The 21,508-nt window shown below is 45.0% G+C and overlaps 1 protein-coding gene across 3 annotated transcripts; it reads left to right on the top strand.

Annotated features, from left to right (window-relative positions):
* Positions 1–11,493: 11,493 nt before the first annotated feature.
* LOC128848282 (L-amino-acid oxidase-like) lies at positions 11,494–20,914 on the top strand. Of its 3 annotated transcripts, none has more exons than XM_054048186.1 (6): positions 11,494–11,795; positions 15,962–16,074; positions 16,929–17,130; positions 17,657–17,725; positions 18,797–18,933; positions 19,773–20,914. In XM_054048186.1, the coding sequence occupies exons 2-6, from the start codon at positions 16,052–16,054 to the stop codon at positions 20,548–20,550; spliced, it is 1,209 nt and encodes a 402-aa protein (XP_053904161.1). In that variant the 5' UTR covers positions 11,494–11,795; positions 15,962–16,051; the 3' UTR covers positions 20,551–20,914. The 3 variants fall into 3 exon arrangements, with proteins under 3 accessions (XP_053904161.1, XP_053904160.1, XP_053904162.1); XM_054048185.1 differs by lacking the exon at positions 11,494–11,795 and adding an exon at positions 13,438–14,433; XM_054048187.1 differs by lacking the exon at positions 11,494–11,795 and adding an exon at positions 15,661–15,823.
* Positions 20,915–21,508: the final 594 nt, after the last annotated feature.

Here is a 21,508-nt window from a genome sequence, read left to right as displayed (position 1 = left end):
ACGAAGTGACTAGCCCAAAATTACCCAGTGAGTCTGCGCCAGGGCTGGATATTGAAGCCAGCTCTCCAGAGTCCTCAGCCCAGGTCTTACTCCCTGGACCATCATTGGGAATGAAATCTCTGCATTCTGACTCACTCTCCATAATCACTTCTAGACTCTTCCCATGTCATCATTCCACTCATGTGGCCCTCACCCCAGGGCCATCACTACATTGTTAGGGACTGAGGGTAAACTGGGCAGACAGCAATTGCCAGGTTCACTCCCCCAGCCCCTCCCTAGCTCATCCTGACTTTTCAGAAACGATAGCCAATGGCCCAGCAAGTTTAACTAATGCCTATGAACTGTGCTGCTGAGGAGTCCCTTTCATTTCTACTTATCTCCACTCCTTCTCTTCATCTTTCTGGCCACAAGCCATTTTTGAAAGAATGGCCAAACAGCGTTGCTCTCTGACAATGATCACCGACTGTATCTTCCTCCCTGTCTTCTTTCTCACTCAGATTTCTCTTCCCCCCTTCCCTCCCTTCCAACTCTTACATGTATGGATATAACTATTTATTCGGAGGTATAAACGCCCCAGGAGGTGCCCATGCTCCTGTCAGGGAGTCCAATGTATTTGTAAAATTCTTAACCCTTTTGGGTAACATTGATAGAGTTAAAGGAAGGAAGGAAAGAGGTGGCAGAACAGGAATGAAGATGAAATTGAGGGTGGGGGGAAAGTTTTAAATGTAGAACCAGGGGAAGAAGAGACTAATGAGGATGTGACGAATGCTAGATACGTACAGTGCTTGGTATCATATTGACCGGTATCTTAGAAATACAGACAGACAAGGTGGGTGAGGTTATATCTTTTATGGAGCCAACTTCTGTTGGTGAGAGAGACAAGCTTTTGAGCTATACACAGATCCCTTCTTCAGGTCAGGGAAAGGTACTCCGAGTGTCACAGCTAAATACAAGGTGGAACAGAAGCATAAATAAGAACATAAGAACGGCCATACCGGGTCAGATGAAAGGTCCATCTAGCCCAGTATCCTGTCTTCCAACAGTGGCCAATGCCAAATGCTTCAGAGGGAATGAATAGAACATGTAATCATCAAGTGATCCATCCTGTTGCCCATTCCCACATTCTGGCTAATAGCCATTGATGGACCTATCCTCCATGAATTTTATCTTGTTCTTTTTTGAACTGTGTTATAAGATTTACAGGGTACAGATCTGTAGGGTCCTTGTATTACAGCTGAATATGATGAAGGCTAAGTTAGTCACCTGTCAGGGGCGCCGGAGTAGGCGGGACCAAGGGGCCATGGCCCCCTCACTTTTCATCACTGGCCCAGCCCCTTGTTCATCCTCTTCCCCCTGAGGACCCACCCCCTAGCCAGGCCAGAAGCTGGAGTCCAGCGCAAGTTAGAGTAGCCTGGGGAGCTCCAGCAGTTATGGGGAGATGCAGACCCTCCACCTGCCCAGGGAGGGGAGGCCTGAGAGCAGCACCTGGCCCGTGTCCTCACCCCTCTGGACTCCCTGTCCAGGGCAGGTGAAGGGTGCATGGCTCCCCACCTCTTACCATAACCCAGCTGTGCTCTTTGGCCCCCGAGGCCCTGCCCCCAGGCCAGGCTGGAAGTCAGAGCTAGGTCGGGGTAAGAGACTTGCGGGCAGCTGTGCGGAGCTGCAGATTCTTCACCTGCCCTGGGTGGGAGTCCAGGGGGCGGGAACACAGGCTGGGGGCTGCTCTCAGGCCCCCCATCCCAGGCAAGTGGAGGGGCCCAGACTCCCCAGTCCAACTTCTGGCTTGGCCAGTGCAGGGCCTTGGGGAGAAGAGGAAGGGCAGGGGCAGGGCCAGGGCCACGGAGCAGCTGGGGCCCCAAGTCCCCCCACACACTTTTAAGAAGAATTCGTCGCCCCAACACCTGTGGATTCTTTTTCTTTTCCTTCTGGTTTCTGAGCCTTGAGCCAGACTCAGACCATGTTCTCAGGCTATCTCCATATCCACAAAAGCCAGACATTTCCTTTTCAAAATGATAGCCAAGATCCTTTTGTAACCACGTGCGTCCTGAAGCTGCAGCTCTCAGAAAACCAAATATCAGGAGACAACAATGTCACACTCAGCACCAAATCATAGACTGCTTTTGCAAAGCTTCTCTCAAACAGTCCTCGAGTCATCAGCAAGCCACCATAACTACAACAGCCTACTACCACAGCACAGCGGAGCTCCTATAGCTCACGTAGTGAAGGGCCTCGCCATAGGGGCTGAAGGTCCCTGAGTGGATCCCTGCTGATGATCCAATTCCTTTGCTGGGACAAAACAGCAGGTCCACGGGACCATGGTGACAAAGCCACCTTCCCTAGTTCAATCATCTCCTTAAATAATGCCCCCCCCCACTCAGCAGGTGCTAAGAGTTATGCCTACTCAGGGCATGCCCCACCCCAGCCGGCAAGGTCTTTGTGATTGCCACTGCCATAGTTGTTCAGAATTTAATGGATGCAAGTTTCAACCCAAGACCCTCCCGCTCCAATAGCCCAGATGCTGGCAGTAAGGAACTGCTGGGAAGGGGTTGAAGCACACAGGTGAGCAGTTCTGACTCTATCCAGGAGAGGGCAGCAGCGATTTCACAGTTGTCCCACAGCATCTGTGGGCCGCCTGCAATAATAGCAATCTCTCAAAGTGCTTTAGGACAGAGATCAGGATTGTTATCCCCATTTTACAGATGGGAAACCAAGGCTCATGCCCCAGTGGAATCCTTGACAGAAGGACTGCACTCTACCCAGCTCCCATCCCCCATCACATCACAGAGGTGAGCTGGGGGAGGCAGTGAGATAGATGGGGCTGGGTGTAGAGCAATTCATGGCCAATGCGGTGCAGCCGTTCCCTGCTTCCCAGCAGGCCTATGGAAAACACAGCACTCCTGAAAACAGCACTCAGCCTGCTCTTCCGAGGCCCCAGTGCATCTCGTTCTCCTATTGCATCACATCAGATCCTCTGCCCCAATCCTGCAACGACGAAACCACAAACATACCTTTACGCACCTTGGTCCCATGGAGGGTCAGCTCAATGAACTAGAATCTGGGGATTCCTAATCTAGGGGCCCTATATATGGGTCACCTCAAGCCTGTTCCTACAATCCAGCACGAGCGAGCCTGATGCAGAGGAAGGAACCTGTAGTAAGTATGCAGTTTGCTTTGATGTTGCAGGGACACATCTGTTCATTTAATCTTCTTTAATCAGGCTAGACGAGATAGTGAAAAAAACAATAGAGGTACAGTTGCTATCTGCTTCTCATTCTCCTAGGCAGAGGGGGACTTGCAGAAAAGTTTGTTTATGTGCCCAGGGATGTCCCATGAATCCTCCATAAAGATCTCAAGGAAACTTTCCTGGAAGGTAGTCTGTAATCCTCTGCCGAAGGTTTCTGGGGAGGGCTGCTTTATTTCTTCCACGGCAGTAGGACACGTTCCCATGCCACACATCAAGGCAGGGTCAGGCCAGGCACCCATGGGCGACCGGTATAACAGGCTAGGAGAAGCTAAGCCTCCCCAAACAGCTGCCAACCTGTCACTGGGAAGAATTACTAGGGGAAGCAAAAGTGGATGGGAACCTGGGAGGCTGTGACCATGAGATGGTCGAGTTCAGGATCCTGACACAAGGAAGAAAGGAGAGCAGCAGAATACGGACCCTGGACTTCAGAAAAGCAGACTTTGACTCCCTCAGGGAACTGATAGGCAGGATCCCCTGGGAGAATAACACAAGGGGCAAAGGAGTCCAGGAAAACTGGCTGTATTTAAAGAATCCTTATTGAGGTTTCAGGAAAAAAACATCCTGATGTGTAGAAAGAAAGAAATATGGCAGGTGAACAGTTTGGCTTAACAGTGAAATCCTTGCTCATCTTAAACACAAAAAAGAAGCTTACAAGAAGTGGAAGATTGGACAAATGACCAGGGATGAGTATAAAAATATTGCTCAGGCATGCAGGAGTGAAATCAGGAAGACCAAATCACACTTGGAGTTGCAGCTAGTAAGGAATGTTAAGAGTAACAAGAAGGCTTCTTATGTTAGCAACAAGAAGAAAATCAAGGAAAGTGTGGGCCCCTTACTGAATGAGGGAGGCAACCTAGTGACAGAGGATGTGGAAAAAGCTAATGTACTCAGTGCTTTTTTTGCCTCTGTCTTCACGAACAAGGACAGCTCCCAGACTGCTGCACTGGACAGCACAGCATGGGAGGAGGTGACCAGCCTTCTGTGGAGAAAGAAGTAGTTCAGGACTATTTAGAAAAGCTGGATGAGCACAAATCCATGGAGCCGGATGTGCTGTATCTGAGGGTGCTAAAGGAGTTGGCGGATGTGATTGCAGAGCCATTGGCCATTATCTTTGGAAACTCATGGCGATTGGGGGCGGTCCCGGATGACTAGAAAAAGGCTTTTGTAGTGCCCATCTTTAAAAAAGGGAAGAAGGAGGATCCGGGGAACTACAGGCCAGTCAGCCTCACCTCAGTCCCTGGAAAAATCATGGAGCAGGTCCTCAAGGAATTAACTCTGAAGGATTTAGAGGAGAGGAAAGTGATCAGGAACAGTCAGCATGGATTCACCAAGGGCAAGTCATGCCTGACTAACCTATTTGACTTCTATGAGGAGATAACTGGCTCTGTGGATGAGAGGAAAGCAGTGGATGTGCTTTAGCAAAGCTTTTGTTATGGTTTCCCACAGTATTCTTGCCAGCATGTGAAAGAAGTATGGGCTGGATGAATGGACTGTAAGGTGGATAGAAAGATGGCTAGATTGTTGGGCTCAACCGTTAGTGATCAATGGCTCAATGTCTAGCTGGCAGCCGGTATCAAGCTGGGTGCCCCAGAGGTCGATCCTGGGGCCTGTTTTGTTCAACATCTTTATTAATGATCTGGACAATGGGATAGATTGCACCCTCAGCAAGTTTGCAGATGACACTAAGCTGCGGGGAGAGGTAGTTACACTGGAGGGTAGGGATAGGGTCCAGAGTGACCTAGACAAATTGGATGATTTGGCCGAAAGAAATCTGATGAGGTTCAACAAGGACAAGTGCAGAGTCCTGCACTTAGGATGGAAGAATTCCATGTACAGCTACAAGCTGGGGACCGACTGGCTAAGTAGGAGTTCTGCAGAAAAGGACCTGGTGATTACAGTGGACGAGAAGATGGATATGAGTCAGCAGTGTGCCCTATTGCCAGCAGATTGAGGGTGGGAAGTCTAGATTGGATATTAGGAAACACTATTTCACTAGGAGCGTGGTGAAGCACTGGAATGGGTTACCTAGGGAGGTGGTGGAATCTCCATCCTTAGAGGTTTTTAAGGCCCAGCTTGACAAAGCCCTGTCTGGGATGATTTAGTTGATGTTGGTCCTGCTTTGAGCAGGAGGTTGGACTAGATGACCTCCTGAGGTCTCTTCCAATCCTGATCTTTTGTGAATCTATACTTCATCTCGTTTGATCTTCTGTTTATCACAGGACAGAGAATGTCATCCACTTACTCAGGTATTGAGCCCAATAACTTCTGTCTGGCTAAAGCATCTTCAAGAAAGTCTGGTCTGTAATTGTAGACATCAAGAAATGGAGAATCCACCTCTTTCCTTGGGATTTTATGCCAAGGGTTAATCACCCTCTCTACTAACAAATTTTGCCTTGTTTGTAATTGAAATACATGTGGCTTTAGGTTCCCAATCATTGGTTCTTTTTCTGCATTTATCTAATAGATAAAAGAGGCCTCTAGGACCTGGTATTTTCTCCTCCTCTTAATCTTCTTTTGGGATAAATCAAACAGCTCGAGCCTTCTAGTAAAGGCAAGTTCTCCAGCCCTTGAATAATTTTAGTGGCTCTTTTCTGCACCTTCTCCAGTTTTTCAACATCCATTTGGAAGTGTGGACACCAGAACCAAGTACAATGTTATAATGTTGGTCTGACCCATGCCATGTAGCGAGGGAAAATAACCTCCATGCTCTATCTCCTCTCTTTACACATACAAAGATCGCCTTAACCCCTTGTGCAACAGCATCACAAGCATGTTGATCTGCTTGTCCATTATGACCCCTGAAACCTTTTCAGAGTCACTGCTTTCTAGTAATGTGTAAGGAACGGGATTTGAACCCACACCCTCGCTGAGAAATAAAGCATACAAGAAAAGGCAAGAAAGAATCTGCTCTTGAGACAACTTTAGCCACATTACAATACCCACTCAACATGTTTGCATTGATAGTCAGACTCTGCATGGTAATGGATCCAGACACACAGAATATATTAATCTCCTCACGGTACAAGCCAAATATTTTATCACAGCCCCAGCAACACCAGCTTTGATGTGTGTCCAGATGCAGCATGGTATATGTTTGGTGGAGAAGCGTTAGAGTGCAACTGAGGTTCTGCATTGTATTGGGAGGGAGACCATATCTTTGGGTGCCCCATTTACATTAGCACCTCCTGGGGGAACACATGCCTCAGGACCCAGCTAATACATTACCGAGTAAGCAAGAAGTTCTTCCAATCACGCCTCTCCCATGTTGCTGCCTCCAGTTTCTGGGAGGTCACAGAGCAAAATGATGGCTCGGCAGGATGTGTTGACAGGCTGGTCAAACTTCCTGTAATGTGTGCACTGGACAGTCAAGTTTTCCAACATTGCACCATGAACAAAGGGCTAGAGCAGCAACATTTTGACAGCATGCTAAGAAGTTTGGGGCACACTGCAATGTGGACACCACAGCCCAGTTTTGGTCCTGGGTTAAAAAATTCTTACCGTTGGGTTGGCAATCAGTGTAGATACCCATAGTCCTGAGCCCAAACCAACCTTCTCTCTACACACAATTCTGACTTGGGCCTGAGCCAGGACTTGGGTACAAACTCCATTGTTTTATGGTGTGGACACAGCTATAGAGTCAGACTCTGAAAGTCTACCAATGGTTACCCACAATCTCATGGGCCAGTGCTCTTTGTCCTCTCTATACTAGGACAAACCAACAATTGACTAACAGGTAAAGGAAGCAAGTCCCCTTGTTCAAGTCCAGGAGCTGGATATTTAACCATTCTATTTTATTTTGACCACTGAGCTGCAAACACTGTGAATCTTCTCCAATATTTGGCAAAGGATGTCTTTATGTCAGTAGCCATGGCAAATGAACTGCTGGCAAAACTCAGGGGAGTGCAGCCAGATATTGGTGAATCTATTGTACAAGGTGAGCAAACAGTTTGACTTTAGGGAGAGTTCCCTGAATGACCAGGTGTTTGCTATTCATTGGTACAAGCTGGCAGCTTGGGGAGTCACTGGACTGGTGACCAGCGCAGGGAGAGGATAAAGGGAAGACTGAGTACTGGACAGCCAGGGATGAGAACCGCACCACTGGAAACTCACTGTCATCCCGACCCTTTTATGAGGAGTTGGACAGGGTACTAGACCAAGCACCAAGCCACTACCATTTCACAACACCATTGATCAGCTGGGATGGTGAATTTCTGACCTCTGCATTGGAGGGTGGGGAATCAATTTTCCTCCTCCTCCCCCCAGGAAAGCTGAGGTTAGGCCAACAGAGTTCCCGGGCTACAGCCTGAGGGGAGGTGGGACGGAGAAAGGAATTTGGCTGTGAGGGAGGTTTGAAGACTCTCCCTGGCCTGACATTTTTGCTGTTAAAAGCAATGCATGGCTGAGAGCATGGAGGGAGGCAGTCCTAACAGATTTCTTCCTTTGGAGTAAAAAAGGACCCACTCACACTCCCTAGAAAGCGAATGGGACAGGAGGAAGAACCAGGTCTCAAGTTTACGCCCAAATGTCTTGGAGTAATGGTGAGGGGGGAAGGGGCACGTGAAAGCTAAGCCCATTGGTTCTAAAGAGAGAACTGATTCAGAAGGGTTGACAAACAGCTCTGTATGGATTTTGTAAGGATGTCTGCTGGCTTCCGTGTAGAATGTTTGTCAACTGAACAGGAGAAATAGGAAACTTGTGAAAAGTAATGACAGGGAATAAACCTGTCAAGGCAATACGTTTTTGGATTCCCCTAGGGTGCTGGTTGGGAACTTATTTACACCCACTTCTGTACGGGGAAGATGAGAGGGACTGACAATATCGTGCAAATTCTTGAACAAATCTGATAGAATTAAGATAAGTCAATGTAGTTTAAATGATATCTTAATTAATTAGAGTTAACACAATTTGGATTTCATTGTATTTTGTAATAGAAATATTTATGTACTACTGGGAAATCTTTATAAAAAAAAACAAAATTAACAATATCAGGAAAGTAGGAGGATTATCAACGTTATTTTTCGAACAATGTGTTTAGTGGATTTCCTTAGGAAATACCTTGAGATGAAGTGATTAGGAAAATGCAAATTCTCCCTCTCTGAAGCCAACCTTTTGAAAATAAGCCCTGGGGAAAGAGACCCTTTGTATGCTAAATATCTGCTTCTGTATAAAATGGTATAAAAAGGCAAATGAACACATTGAGTGTGCAACTGCTGGGGAGCTGAAAGCCAAGAGTGGATGCCCTCGCAGAAACATGGTTGAGGAAATACAGGTGTGGTCACCCTGAACCGTGACACCCACTTTATAGTAATTTTATCTAGACCATGTTTCCCTAGTTTGCTTAGGAGAATGCCATGTGGGACTGTATCAAAAATCCTAAAATCAAGATATATCACATGTACTGCTTCCCCCATATCCACTGCACCAATAAAACTCTCAAAGAAGGAAATTAGGTTTGCTGGCATGGTTTGTTCTTGACAAATCCATGCTGGCTATTCCTTATAACCTCCAGGTTTCTTCAAATTGTTTCTTTACTAATTTGTTCCATTCTTTTTCCAGGTATAGAAATTAGGATGACTGGTTTATAGTTCCCTGGGTCCTCTTTGTTCTCCTTTTTAAAGATAGGTCCTGTCTTTGCCCTTCTCCTGTCCTCTGAGACCTTACACTTCCTCCAGGAGTTCTCAAAGATAATTACTAAAGGTTCCAAGATTTGTTCAGCTAGTTCCTGATTTGGTGGTCTATATTAGAGCCCTACCATGATGTCACCTTTATTTTTCATCCCATTTACCTTTACCCAGAGACTTTCAACTGCTCTGTCTCCCACCTCCTTCTGGACCTCAGAACAAGTGTATATATTCTTGATGTACGATGTATCATCAGTCCAATTTCTTCATGCCTGCCCTTCCTGAATAAGCTTTTTGAAGTGTGGACACCAGAACTGAGCACAACATTGTAATGTTGGTCTTGCCAATGCCATATAGACAGGTAAAATAACCTCCCTACTCTCACTCTTCTCTTCACACATCCAAGGACTGCCTTAGCCCTTCTGGCCACAGCATGACCCTGGGAGCTCATGTAGAGTTGCTTGTCCATTGTGAACCTTTTTCAGAGTCACTGCTATCTTGTAATGTGAGGAGTGGGATTTGAACCCACACTCCTTAGAAATGAAAGCACACAGGAAAGAGAAAAAAAAAAGATCCTTGAGTATGCTGTCTCAACAACTCCAGCCAGCCTGATGCTGGCTGTTAGTCACTCTATAATGCCCACAAGTGTGCCAAGCTGCACTATGCAGTGTGATATGTGTTTGCAGTTGAAGCATGAGGTTGTAATTAAGGTTCTGCTTTGTACTGTAAGGGAGATTATAACTGTGGATGCCCCACTTCCATTAGCACCTCCTCGGAGACCAAATGCCTCAGGGTGCGGCTAACGCATTACAAAGTCTGCACCTCTGGGACACCAGCTGGAATCCAGCCCAGCTCAGCAAGGACTGACAGCTGTTCCCATCCCATCTAGTCGAGATCTGGTTTGCCCTGTGTGAGATGAGTTTGGTGAGTCTCAGTTCCAGCTCCCACATCACAGACTGACCACCTGGCTTTGCACTGATTGGCAGACTCAGCCTATGTGACACCGTCTTTACCAAGCCTCCGCATCTAAAATTTTAAAACAAGAATCCCTAACCTTGAGTTTGATGGTTTACATCAAATTTTCACTAAATGAGTGCATTAAACTTTCTCTCCTCTGTTTTCTTTCTTTCTTCTTTCTTTTTTTCTTGGAACAGCGTTTCCCCTCTCCCCCCCCCCCCAATATTTTAAACTCTGGTAAACATATTGTGTGTGTGTGTGTGTGTGTTGTCATCATAGGCACTGACTGCAGGGCTTGAGCACCCATGGGGAAAAAATGGTGGGTGCTCAGCACCCACTGGCATCCCCACTGATCAGTGCCTTCCCCTCCCTCCCAGCTGTTGCTGAGGGGAGAGTGGGGGGACATACTCAGGAGAGGGGGCAGAACAGGGTGGGAGGAGGTGGGACTGGGCAGGGCAGGGGCAGGAAGAGGTGGGGTGGGGGGTTGGGGAAAGGGGTGGAGTGTGGGTGGGGCCTGGTGTAGAGCGGGGGTTGAGCACCCCCCAGGAAAGGACAAAGTCTGTGCCTATGGTTATCATTATTCATGAACTCCTTGTTCAACTGACCGCAAATTAGGCAGAAAACAATTGTCTTCAGCCATAGGCTTAACCTATTAATTTTGAGTCCAATATTCCTCAGGTTGTGGATTTTAAAAGAGGGAGCCATTATATGGTTTAGCGCTTATCTACGGTTAGGGGGCTTATTCCTTTAACTTCTCACTTCCCTGGTCCTTCTCGCATGAACAGAGAACAACAATACCCAAAGTCCGAAGGTGCAAACAATTTGATGTTTATTGGGGTGAACTTTCAGCAAGCATATTTCCAGTTTCCTTCCTCAGTGTCCCCCTCCCCAGTTCTGACGCCACAGAGCCTTGCCTGTGTTCCTGTTCCTGTTCCCATTTCCCCCCCTTAGCAAAACATTATTCCAATTCCTCCACCCTCATTCCTTGTTCCCATTCCCATTCCCCCCCATCCTTACTTCCTGATTGACTGCAGATTATATAGTAAAACTTGAGTTCTGGTTAGCTATACCTTAACCAATCATGTTACTGAAATTTAAGTAACCAATCCTAACATATTGTAACATGAGTATTTAACCAATTATATCCCACCACCTTAATTGGTTTACACCCAGCAACATTGATTATACAGCAGGCAGAAACAATCACAGAACCAGAGATTATATAGACAAACAATAGGGAAGTGAAGACGCCAGTGATGGAAGAATACAGAAATGAGGATTTCACATCCCAGCTATTGATAAGTGAGTTTTTGCCAGACAGGATGCTATCAAACTAAGTTTCCTTTTATATCTTCTAGGCTCTTTCCTTTCTCTGGAGGTGATAGGAATATCAGCACAGGATTGTATTCCTAACAGCCCAATACCACCTTATTTCAATGTGACTAGTTTGGAATGTAAGGATGTGATCGTTCACTTCTCAGCTTATGGCTGTGTAGGGACCCAGGGTGGCTGCCCTCCGAACCTGAGTGTAAAGGGCCGCTCTCTCAGCCTGAGTGGGCGGGGCCAGGCCAAGCTCGCTCCACCCCCCGGAAGGGGAGGGGTGGAACAGGAAGTATAAAGGGCGGGACCCTTAGCTCAGTCAGAGCAGCACCAGGGAGGGAGACAGGCAGATGCAGACTGCTCCTTCAGACCCTGCTGCCACGCCAGGGGAGGCCCTGGACCAATGGAAACCTCACCTGGAGGAAGGACTGGGATTGCCAGGACTGCCCGCTGCCGAGTACCCCAAGGGACTGGAGGAACCGGAGGGGGAGCTGGAGCTACCAGCAGCCGAGAACTGCGAGGAACTGGAGGAGCCTGAGCCAGAGGGGGAGCTGGAGCTGCCAGCCGCTAACTACCCCGACGAACTGGCGGGACCGGAGGGATTCGGAGGAGCAATCGGGTAGGAAGTAGCCCAGGGACAGAACTGCACCGCGGTGAGTCTATATAGCAGAAGGACCCCATGGACTCAGTGGCGGGACCCTTGTCCTGACACTGTCAGGGCCCTGGGCTGGAATGCAGTGGTGTAGGGTGGGCGTGTGTTCCCCTACCCGGCTGACCCATGTCGGGACCATAACCCTGACAGTGCAACCCTGCCTGAGGGGCGCGCTACTGACCTTTGCTGGCGCCCCCCCGCCTGAGGGGCGCATTCCGGACGCTGGCTAGCGCTCTTCCTGCTGCTAATTCCCCAGTGGCAGAGGCGTAACCCAGGCCGTCCAGTGACGTTGTAGCTCCCCACCAGCCCCTAGAAGATCGGTGGACCGACCGACGCCGCTTACAGGCTGCCTCTGCTGCTTAGCCAAAGGCTTAGCCTAAGAATAGGGCCTCAGACTGTTACAGTAAGAAAAGGCCCTTACACAGGCAGACAGTGATTTTGATTCTTTCTTTTATACCTCTACAACTAGCTAAGTTATAAGAATACACCTAAATTCTTAAAGTATAGGCCTTTGCAGACAGGCTTGAATATCTATATCCTAACATCTACATCAGTGGTTCTCAGCCAGGGGTAGCGTATCCCTGAGGATACATAGAGGTCTTCCAGGGGATACATCAACTCCTCTAGATATTTGCCTAGTTTTACAACAGGCTACAGAAAAATCACGAGCGAAGTCAGCACAAATTAAACTTTCATACAGACAGCAATTTGTTTATATTGCTCTACATACTATACACTGAAATGTAAGTATAATATTTATATTCCAATCAATTTATTTTAGAATTGTATGGTAATAATGAGAAAGGAAGTAATTTTTCAATAACAGTGTGGCTGCAACACTTTTATATTTTTATATCTGATTTTGAAAGCAAGCCATTGTTAAGTGAGGTGAAACTTGGGGGTACGCAAGACAAAATCAGACTCCTGAAGGGCTTACAGCCATCTGATAAGGTAGAGAGCCACTGAGCTACATAATTGCAACCTTAATTGTGAAGGGGCTACCTTCCCTCCAGGATATTGCTGCTACAAAATTTCCTGATTAGGTCAGGTGCACAGCTATTTGCATAAATGAAACCCTCATCGCTGGAGGTAAAATAGGGAAACACCCTTAGCTATCTTATGTTTCAAAACATTATTGTTGTTGGAAATCAACAAATTCCTCAAGGGGATTCAGACCCCCTTTGAGAGGAATCCATACTGAATTATGTCTTCAACTATCTCTGCTGAGATGAAGACAGATATATGTATGAGTTGGGTATATACATGTGTGGGACTTCCAGAAAAAATTAGTTGCTTGGGTACTAGTAAACTGGTGTCTCCTGATGAAAGGGTGTAACTGAAAGAGGGAGGGAACTATACAGAGGTGGGTCTTTAGATTGGAAATTCACCACCTCTAGAATTTTTAATTACGTATTTCTCAATATTTGGAACATACTGATTGGTAGGAATTTTTGAACCACCTTTTTCTTTTGAGCCAGCCTTCTTCAGGCTATATAATGAAGGTTCTCACTTGATGACTTGTCCTACTGTTGGAAACATGGACAGACTCTGTAAGTGAAACGACTGCACTGGGAACACTGCTTTGGGGCTGGTAAAGATTGCCTATTAGTCCATCTTAAACATGAGTTCTTGTTTTGCATCTTTCTCTTTGTCACCTCATACTTTTCTTTCCCTCTTCTTTTCAGACAGGTATGTTTTTGGATTTGTTTTTCAGTGCCACTTTCTGCTCTGTAAGGGTTCATTCCAAATGCCACTGAAATTGATGAGAAGATTCCCAATAATTTCTATGAGCCTTGGATCATGCCATAATGGTAGCTAGTGTGTTGTGTGGGGTTTTTTGTTTATTTGTTTGTTTTGAGACTGAGAGAGAGTGCATACCCATCTATGTGGGTATTTCATGGTACAATTAGGTCATCAAGGGCATGATCCTCAACCATTGAAAGCAATGGGAGTTTTGTCATTAACTTAAATGGCGGTAGGATCAGACTCTGACGTTGTAAATACATTTATTGTCATTAACCTTGTATAATCCTCTGAGCGAGTGCACTAAGATGTTGGGGGACCCATTTACAATTTCTCTGCTCTCCTCAAAGCTGTGGCACAAATCAAGGACAATGTTCTAATGCTAGAGATGATTCCATGAGATTCCTCATGTGCTTAAGTTTTGTAGGATCAGTGTTTAAAACAAGTCACATTATTCAAAGGAAATTGTTGACACTGTTTTGTTTCCTGAATGAAATTGGTGCCCATTTCAAAAGGAAAAGGGGGGAGGGTGTTATTCTGTAGTTCTTTGGGTAATCAGTTTGTACCTGTAATTCAGGGCTGGTTTGCTGCACACCCTTATCTGGATTTTAGCTCTGCTGTGGACTGATTTGTGTAATTTCAGTGATGCCATCTGGATTTCAGAGAATGAGTTTGCTTCACTGACTGCATTATTCATTCACTGCACCATGCTTTTCTTTGTGCATATGTCCCCAGCACTTTCCAGGCTGTTTCTCCTTGTGGCTGTACTATGGTCTGAGAGTTTCTCTAGATTTCCCAAATCTTGCCTTGATGATCCCGACTACGATGAGCTGGTGAAGATTGCCGAAAATGGGCTCGGAAAGGCAGCTCATCCAGTGGAGGTGGTCATTGTAGGGGTAGGCATAAGTGGACTCACTGCTGCCAAACTGCTCAGAGATGCCGGTCACATGGTAATTCTATGCACAGAGAGGTGTCAGAGCAAGGCAGGGAGTCAGTGCTGGCTTGAGTATTTTTCATTATTTCTTTTCTGAGAAATAAAGGTGATTAGGCTAAAGAATGATTAAAAATGAAACAAGGGGAATTCACATGAAAGAAAGAAATAAAAGCCTCGTTGACAAAGGAAGAGATTTTTCAAAGGCAATAACGGGACTCTGGGTGCCAAACTCCCATTGTATTTCAATAGGATTTAGGCTCCCTCTTCCCATTTCTGTCTTGGAACATTTCCCTGAACCTTCATTAATGTAAAGCTGGAGGAGTTACAGTAACTATCGTAAGAAATAGAAAAAGGAACAAATCCCCAAAAAGCTATATTTTTCAAAATAACTCTATCCATTAGAACGTGACAAGTTACAGCAATATACTTTCAAATTCCAATATCTGTACAGCGCATACACTATCTCACAGAAATCTAAGCACGGGAGAATTGATATGCTATTGGTAGCCTTCACTCTGCCTTCTTTTTACGTTCTTTACATGCCACAATCAACAGGGGTGAATTTCAGTCCAGTGAAGACTTTAAATGATCTTCACCCCTGCACAGAGAAGTCAGTGCAAGACTTATGAACTATTTAACTTCCACATAAATCCATTTGTCTTTAAGGCCGGGATGTGCGTAGAAGCCTAGGGAGTTGTAAATCCCAGTCTAAGCTCTTTGTGAACTCCAGTGACCCTGATTATATGGAAAATTTCTAGACAAAATGTTCAAACTTGGGTACTTAAAGTTAAGCAACTACAGGAATGTTACCCAAAGCACAACAGCAGTTAGGTGCAGCACTATTTGTGCTTTAGAAAATATTCCCTCTAAATCAATAAATTATACCAACATATAAGGCTGAGACCTTGCCTACACTACAAATTCTATTAGTATTCCTGCAGAGTTTAGATGCAGCTTATGTTGACAGAAGGAGGTGTTTTCAGTCAGTATGGTAAGGGCACGTCCCAAAATGACATTAGCTATGTCAACAGAAGCACTGTTGTGTTGTCATAGCTATGTTTACACTGGTGGTTTTTTTTTTGTTGTTTTTTTGCCAGCATACTTATGTTGCCTGGGGTGTGTTTTTTTTCATACCCCAACCAACAAAGCTATGCTGACAACACCTGGGAGCGTAGAACTGGCTCTCAGATTTTTCAGACACACTCAGATTTGGCATCACTCTGCTCCCATTGACTGCAATGGGTGCAGTTCAACCAACATGGAGCACTTTTGAAAATCCCACCTTAAATAAATGGGTGCAATTTTCAGATGTGCAATGTACCTAGCACATTTATTGGTTGAGTTAGGAACTGGTGGGTGTGGAGACATCAGGGTCTTATTTCATTATCTAGTTGCCCGAATGTAGATTCAGTTGCCTAATTTTAGTCACCAAGGTTTTGAAAGTTTTGTCCTTTGCACCTGCTTGTTCCATTTTCCATGCTTGTTCCTAGGTTACAGTTCTGGAAACCAGTGGTCGTGTGGGAGGACGAGTCAGGACCTATCGAGATGAGACACATGATTGGTATGTGGAGTTGGGAGCCATGCGTTTGCCAAGCACCCACAGGTAATACAGTTTCCACTCCTCAGTCATGTAAGTTGTTTAGGAAAGGAACAGCCCAGTTTTGCAGAATTCTGCTATGGTTAAGGATGAGATCCAGCATCCTAAAAACTTGCTGACTAGTCTCATTGACATGGGTGGGATCTGGCCAGTAGTAAACAATGCACTCAGCAATAAGTGTTTTCAGGATTAGGCCCTAATTATGGAACTGATGATTAGTGAGAGCATGACTGAATTTCCATGAAACCATCAGAAAAACTCCCATTGATCTTAATGGAAGTTGTATCAAGCCCTGAGTCAGAATAAAGCCAGACAATAGATATTGACTGTTCATCAGCCAAAATGATTTAAAGTGAGTTGTACTATTTCATAAAACACTTTACCCAATGGTTTTGAGAGGAAGTATATGAACAAAAATAGAATAGAATATTTTTTCAGAACAATTATATGGAACAAAAGCTTATTTAAAAAATAAACACCAGTACCATAAATATACCCTGACTTCAAACGAAACTACCATGAACTCAAGCTACAATTTAGAAGCAGAACAGCGAGATGGGATTATTATGTACAAAGCTGTAGTTACCAGTTCATGGGCCAGCCAGCCAGCTACTACATACCAGGTATCTCCATTTAATCAATGGAACTACATCAGTTTAGACGGGGATCAGGATCTATCAATTGATCTGTCTAGCTATCATCTATCTATCATTCCTACAGCATTAAGAACATCTGTTGGAGTCAGGAAGTTTCAGGAAGGGAACGAGACAAATCACATATTTACCTTACTATTTTTATAGTCAGAGGAGCATATATCTTGTTTTCATATTTTTTGACTCTCGCCTTTCTTTCTTTTGCAGAATTGTTCATGAATTTATTAGGCAATTTGATCTTAAGCTAAACAAGTTCTCTCAGACAGATGACAACGCCTGGTATTTGGTTAATAGTGTCAGGACAAAAGCTGGGAATATCAGACAGAACCCTGATATCTTGAATTTTACTGTGGCTCCCTCAGAGAAAGGCAAATCTGCTAAGGAACTTTATGAAGGAATTCTGCAGAAGGTCTGTTTATTGGTCGATTGTATAAAGGAAAGTAAATTACCAGCCTGATTCTGAAAAATGACCCTAACTTCTACTGCAGCACAGGGGGTCTCTTCTTCTGTAGTATGTGCTGGTCTCTTTTCCCTGAAAAGTAACACCTCTTTTTGTTTCCTACTCAGTGAACTCGGGATCAAATCCTGCCATTTAACTACAGCAGGGCTGTAGACTATGCCATGCAACTCAGTTCCATTCACTGGGGTCTCACGGATACACACAGGAATTAGGGTCTGGTAGATAGGGCATTGCATTAGGACTCAAGAGATATGGGTTCAGTTGCTGCCATAGCTATGTGCTCTGTAAAATGGAGCTGATTCTTCCCTACCCCAAAGGAATATTTTGGGAATAAAATCCATCGGTGATTATGAAGCCTGCAGATATCATGCAAGTACCTAGGTAGTTATATAGGAGAACAGAATTTGGTCCTGTGTTTTTGTGATCATATTTCTCTTTCTGTCTATGAATGTTTCCATGCATGGTTCCAACACAGGTCTTAGAGCAGTTCTGGAGTCTAGATTGTGGAGCGTTGCTGGATCGGTATGACTCCTTTTCCACCAAGGTAATGGATATGGGCCTTTGAGTATCTTTAAATCCAAATGAGTATGGAAAGTCTGAAAAAATTGCTCTAAGAGCGGTGTAAAATGCACCTCTTTATCCTGATGAAACCTAATGATGCTGGTTTTCATGTTGAGGTTGTCCTTTATTCAAAGCACCAATAAAGGAATGAGGGAAAACAGCATATTATGAAGTTCTGCACAGTTTATTGGGATTGGCTTCTCCTTTTGGCAGCCTCAGTGGGCAGGGGTTTGTTTCTGGCCAAGATTATGGAAAATAAAGGACTAAGTGCCAGAAATTTCATATTTCCTTCAATTATTATTTTAATATTGTTATGCTGGAAGGTGTTAATGGTGGCGATCAAACATATCTTTAGTCTATAGGTTAGGCTCAGACCTGGTTAAAGTTGATGGGCATGCTAAACACATTTCATTCAGTTTAAATGGGAGAAGCAATTAAGCTCCTTTCTGGAGTTAGATAGCTGGAGGCAATGGAAGCCACTGCCCAAGGCCTTATCAAGCTGCATGGGTAGGCCAATCATAAGTGGGGGTTGAGGGTTTCCCTAGGATTGATTGAAGAGGTTAGGTGACTGATTGTTTGCAGCCATGTCTGTGTGTGTGAGAAGGGGAGAAATCCAGGCGAAACAGAGAGTAGTAGTGATTAACATGGCCCTTTGAGGAAAACAAAAGAGAGCTGCTTTTGGTCACAGTATTTGCTGGAAATGCAGACTTTAATTGCTGAGCAGGGACATTGCCTCCAGTTGACTGTTTCTACTGTGTTCAGGGAAACAGGACTTTGTATCCATTCTTTTTAAATAGACAGGATTGCAGCAAAGAAAGACCTGACTCACATCATCAATCTCTCCTTCAAACAGAAAGAACCAGGCAAGGCCTTGGATATTGGCAATGGCTGAGACCAAAAAGGGGCAACAATATCATCACCATATAAAACTTGAAAATAACCTTTTATCTTCTCCTTCTTCATGATAGTCAAATCTTTCCCCAATGATACCTCCATAAATGTGCCTCTTGTGCCTGAAGAGAGAACAACTTTACTCCCTTTCCTCCCCTCCCAGGAGTACTTGATTAAAGAAGGGAAATTAAGCCATGGGGCTGTACAGATGATTGGAGACTTGATGAATGAGGGTGCTGGATTCCACAGGTCATTTCTTAACTCTCTCATGGAGTTTAATATCTTCTTTCATGAAGACGGGTGAGAAACGAATGTACTTAAATTGCAAGGTTTTTGGGGTGTCTATGTTACCAGTGGGCTGCCCGTGGCAGTGAGTCTTCTAGGAGAGGGTGAGAGACTTAGGCTAGTGGGGATTTTACTAGCACTGTACAAATAGCTGTGTAGACAGCACTCTGAAGTTGCAGCTTGGGCTGGAGCTCGGGCTCTGTAGCCTTGGGAGATGGGTGGGCTTGAGAGCCCAAGTTCCAGCCCAAGCGGCAACTTGAAATCACTGTCTACACAGCTATTTCTATAGCGCTACTGAGAGCCCCACTAACCTGAGTCTCTCGACCCAGGCTGGGAGTCTTGCTGCACCGGCAGTGTAAATGTACCCTTTGTGTGACTGCAATGTGAGTAAATAACTAAATAATATCCTTCTTCTTGTAGTTGATAGAGGCAGACACTCCAGATTACCAATGAGAAACACCCCTTGCGGTAGTTAGAATGTGCGGAGAGAAGCACTCTCTGTCATCAAATGGGTCATATTGTCAGCAATATAGTCCTCGATTCCTTAATCTGGGCCATAATTTTGACTCACCCTGTGCAGCACAATCTGAATTTCCCCAGCATTGGCTGAAATTCCCCTCCGGGCCCCAGGTCTGTGTGTCACTTAAGCCTCAGTTTCCCCTTCTGTAAAATGACAATAATAAACTTTTTTTTTTATCTGTCTTGTCTAGCTGGAGCATAAACTCTTTGAGGCAGGATCTGTCTCAGACACAGACCCTATCTCAAAGGGGCCCCACTTTGTTGTTGTCCCTAAAAACAATCGTAGTTCTGCTACTAATGTAATCCTTTCACCCATCACTTCTTGTTTCTTTCAGTTTTGATGAGATCACAGGGGGATTCGACCAATTGCCCCTGGCCTTCTACAGGTCTATGCCTGGAGTTGTCCAGCTGAACTGCACAGTAGAGCAGATAAAATACATTGGTAACAAGGTCCAAGTATTGTACCATAGTGCACACAACACATGTAGCCCCTCCTCAGTGATGGCTGATTATGTCCTTGTCACAGCCACAGCAAAAGCCATGAGACTTGTCAAATTTTTGCCACCGCTTTCCTCCAATAAGACCCACGCCCTGCGCTCCATTCACTATGCAAGCGCCACCAAGGTTGCCTTGGCCTGCACTGAAAAGTTCTGGGAGAAGGATGGGATTCGAGGTAGGCCGTCAATCACAGATCGTCCTTCCAGATTCATCTACTATCCCAACAACAACTTCTCTAGTGGGGTGAGGGTGATTGTGGCTTCCTACATGTGGAACAACGACGCTGAATTCTTTCTTCCCCTGAGTGACAAGAAGTGCATCGATGTGGTGCTGGAGGACCTGGCAGAAATCCACAATGTATCTAAGGACCATCTCCGGTCTGTTTGTGATAAACACGTGATACAGAGATGGAATCTGGACAAACATTCCATGGGAGCATTTGCCTCATTCACCCCCTACCAGTTTGCTGACTATCCTGGGCCTTTGTTTCAGAATGAAGGGAGGGTCCACTTTGCAGGAGAACACACAGCCCTGCCTCACGGCTGGATTGACACTGCTGTGAAATCTGCTGTGAGAGCAGCAAGGAACATCCACAGGGTTAGCTATCTGTCGTAGGGGAAACATTAGCTGCAGAAGAAGCAAGAACAACAAGAGCAGGAGCAGGAAAGGGTTGACTGGGTTCAAAAATGTGGACTTTAATTGCTTTATGGGTGTTTAAGGAAGGCACAACTGCACTGGACACTGAGGAGGGAATTAGAAACTGCACTGATAATCTCCTTCACGGGGACAGATCCTCAACTGGTGTAAATTGGTGTATTTCCATTGAGTCAATAGAGCTAAACCACTCAAGACCAGTAGAGGATCTTGCCCCAAATCCAGTGTCTGTAAACTGAGCTTGTTCTGTCTCCTTTGAAATATTAAATAAAACTACTACAGTATAGAAACCTCCACAGAATTAATTTGTTTCATTAATCAAAATCATTACTGATCAAATACAAAGCACTAACCTGTTCTTTATAAATAGAAAAAAATATTGTTCTGTAGCATCCTATCAATAAAAGAATAGATGGAAATAATCCAATATTGCTTTCATTTTGTTCATCAGTTGTAAACTATGATAATTTGCAGTAGTGATGCTATGGAATAGGTAAGGCTGAGAGAACAGCTTATTCCTAAACCAATTCTAGTCAGTTGCACTTTTCAAAACATGTTTCTAACAGTGCAAATAAACAAAACCAGGCATGCACTGATGGCCTGAAATCCTAGGCTCTGACTAGACTAGAATTGTTGATCATTTCGTCACTCAGGTTGATTGACATGTGGGGTGAACTCACAAGATGCTGAATGCAAATATAGATACTCCCCAGATGTATGTATGTTGGTCATGGTTCAATCTAGGGCTCGGGAAACAATGTTTGTGTCACTGAATAAACAAGGACACAAATTTCCATATAGACAGGGCCCTCTGGGTTATTTCTTTTCAAAGAAAATGTGAATTAAACATTTTCAGATGTTAAAGTACATGAGTGTGAAATAAGCCATTTCTCTGCCATTGTGGGATTTGTTTTGAGAA

Source organism: Malaclemys terrapin, chromosome 13 (genome assembly GCF_027887155.1).
Source record: "Malaclemys terrapin pileata isolate rMalTer1 chromosome 13, rMalTer1.hap1, whole genome shotgun sequence".
NCBI classification, from domain to species: domain Eukaryota; kingdom Metazoa; phylum Chordata; order Testudines; family Emydidae; genus Malaclemys; species Malaclemys terrapin.
The sequence above is the reverse complement of the archived record's forward strand: the minus strand, read 5'-3'. Positions and strand labels throughout refer to the sequence as shown.

What these genes read in the sequence shown, in the direction of transcription:
- LOC128848282 (XM_054048185.1), top strand. Translation starts at nt 14,245, where the DNA reads ATGCTTTTCTTTGTGCATATGTCCCCAGCACTTTCCAGGCTGTTTCTC. An exon ending in ATGAAGGAATTCTGCAGAAG is followed by an intron (nt 17,131 to 17,656) that starts GTCTGTTTATTG and finishes GTTCCAACACAG; the next exon opens with GTCTTAGAGCAGTTCTGGAG. An exon ending in ATCTTCTTTCATGAAGACGG is followed by an intron (nt 18,934 to 19,772) that starts GTGAGAAACGAA and finishes TGTTTCTTTCAG; the next exon opens with TTTTGATGAGATCACAGGGG.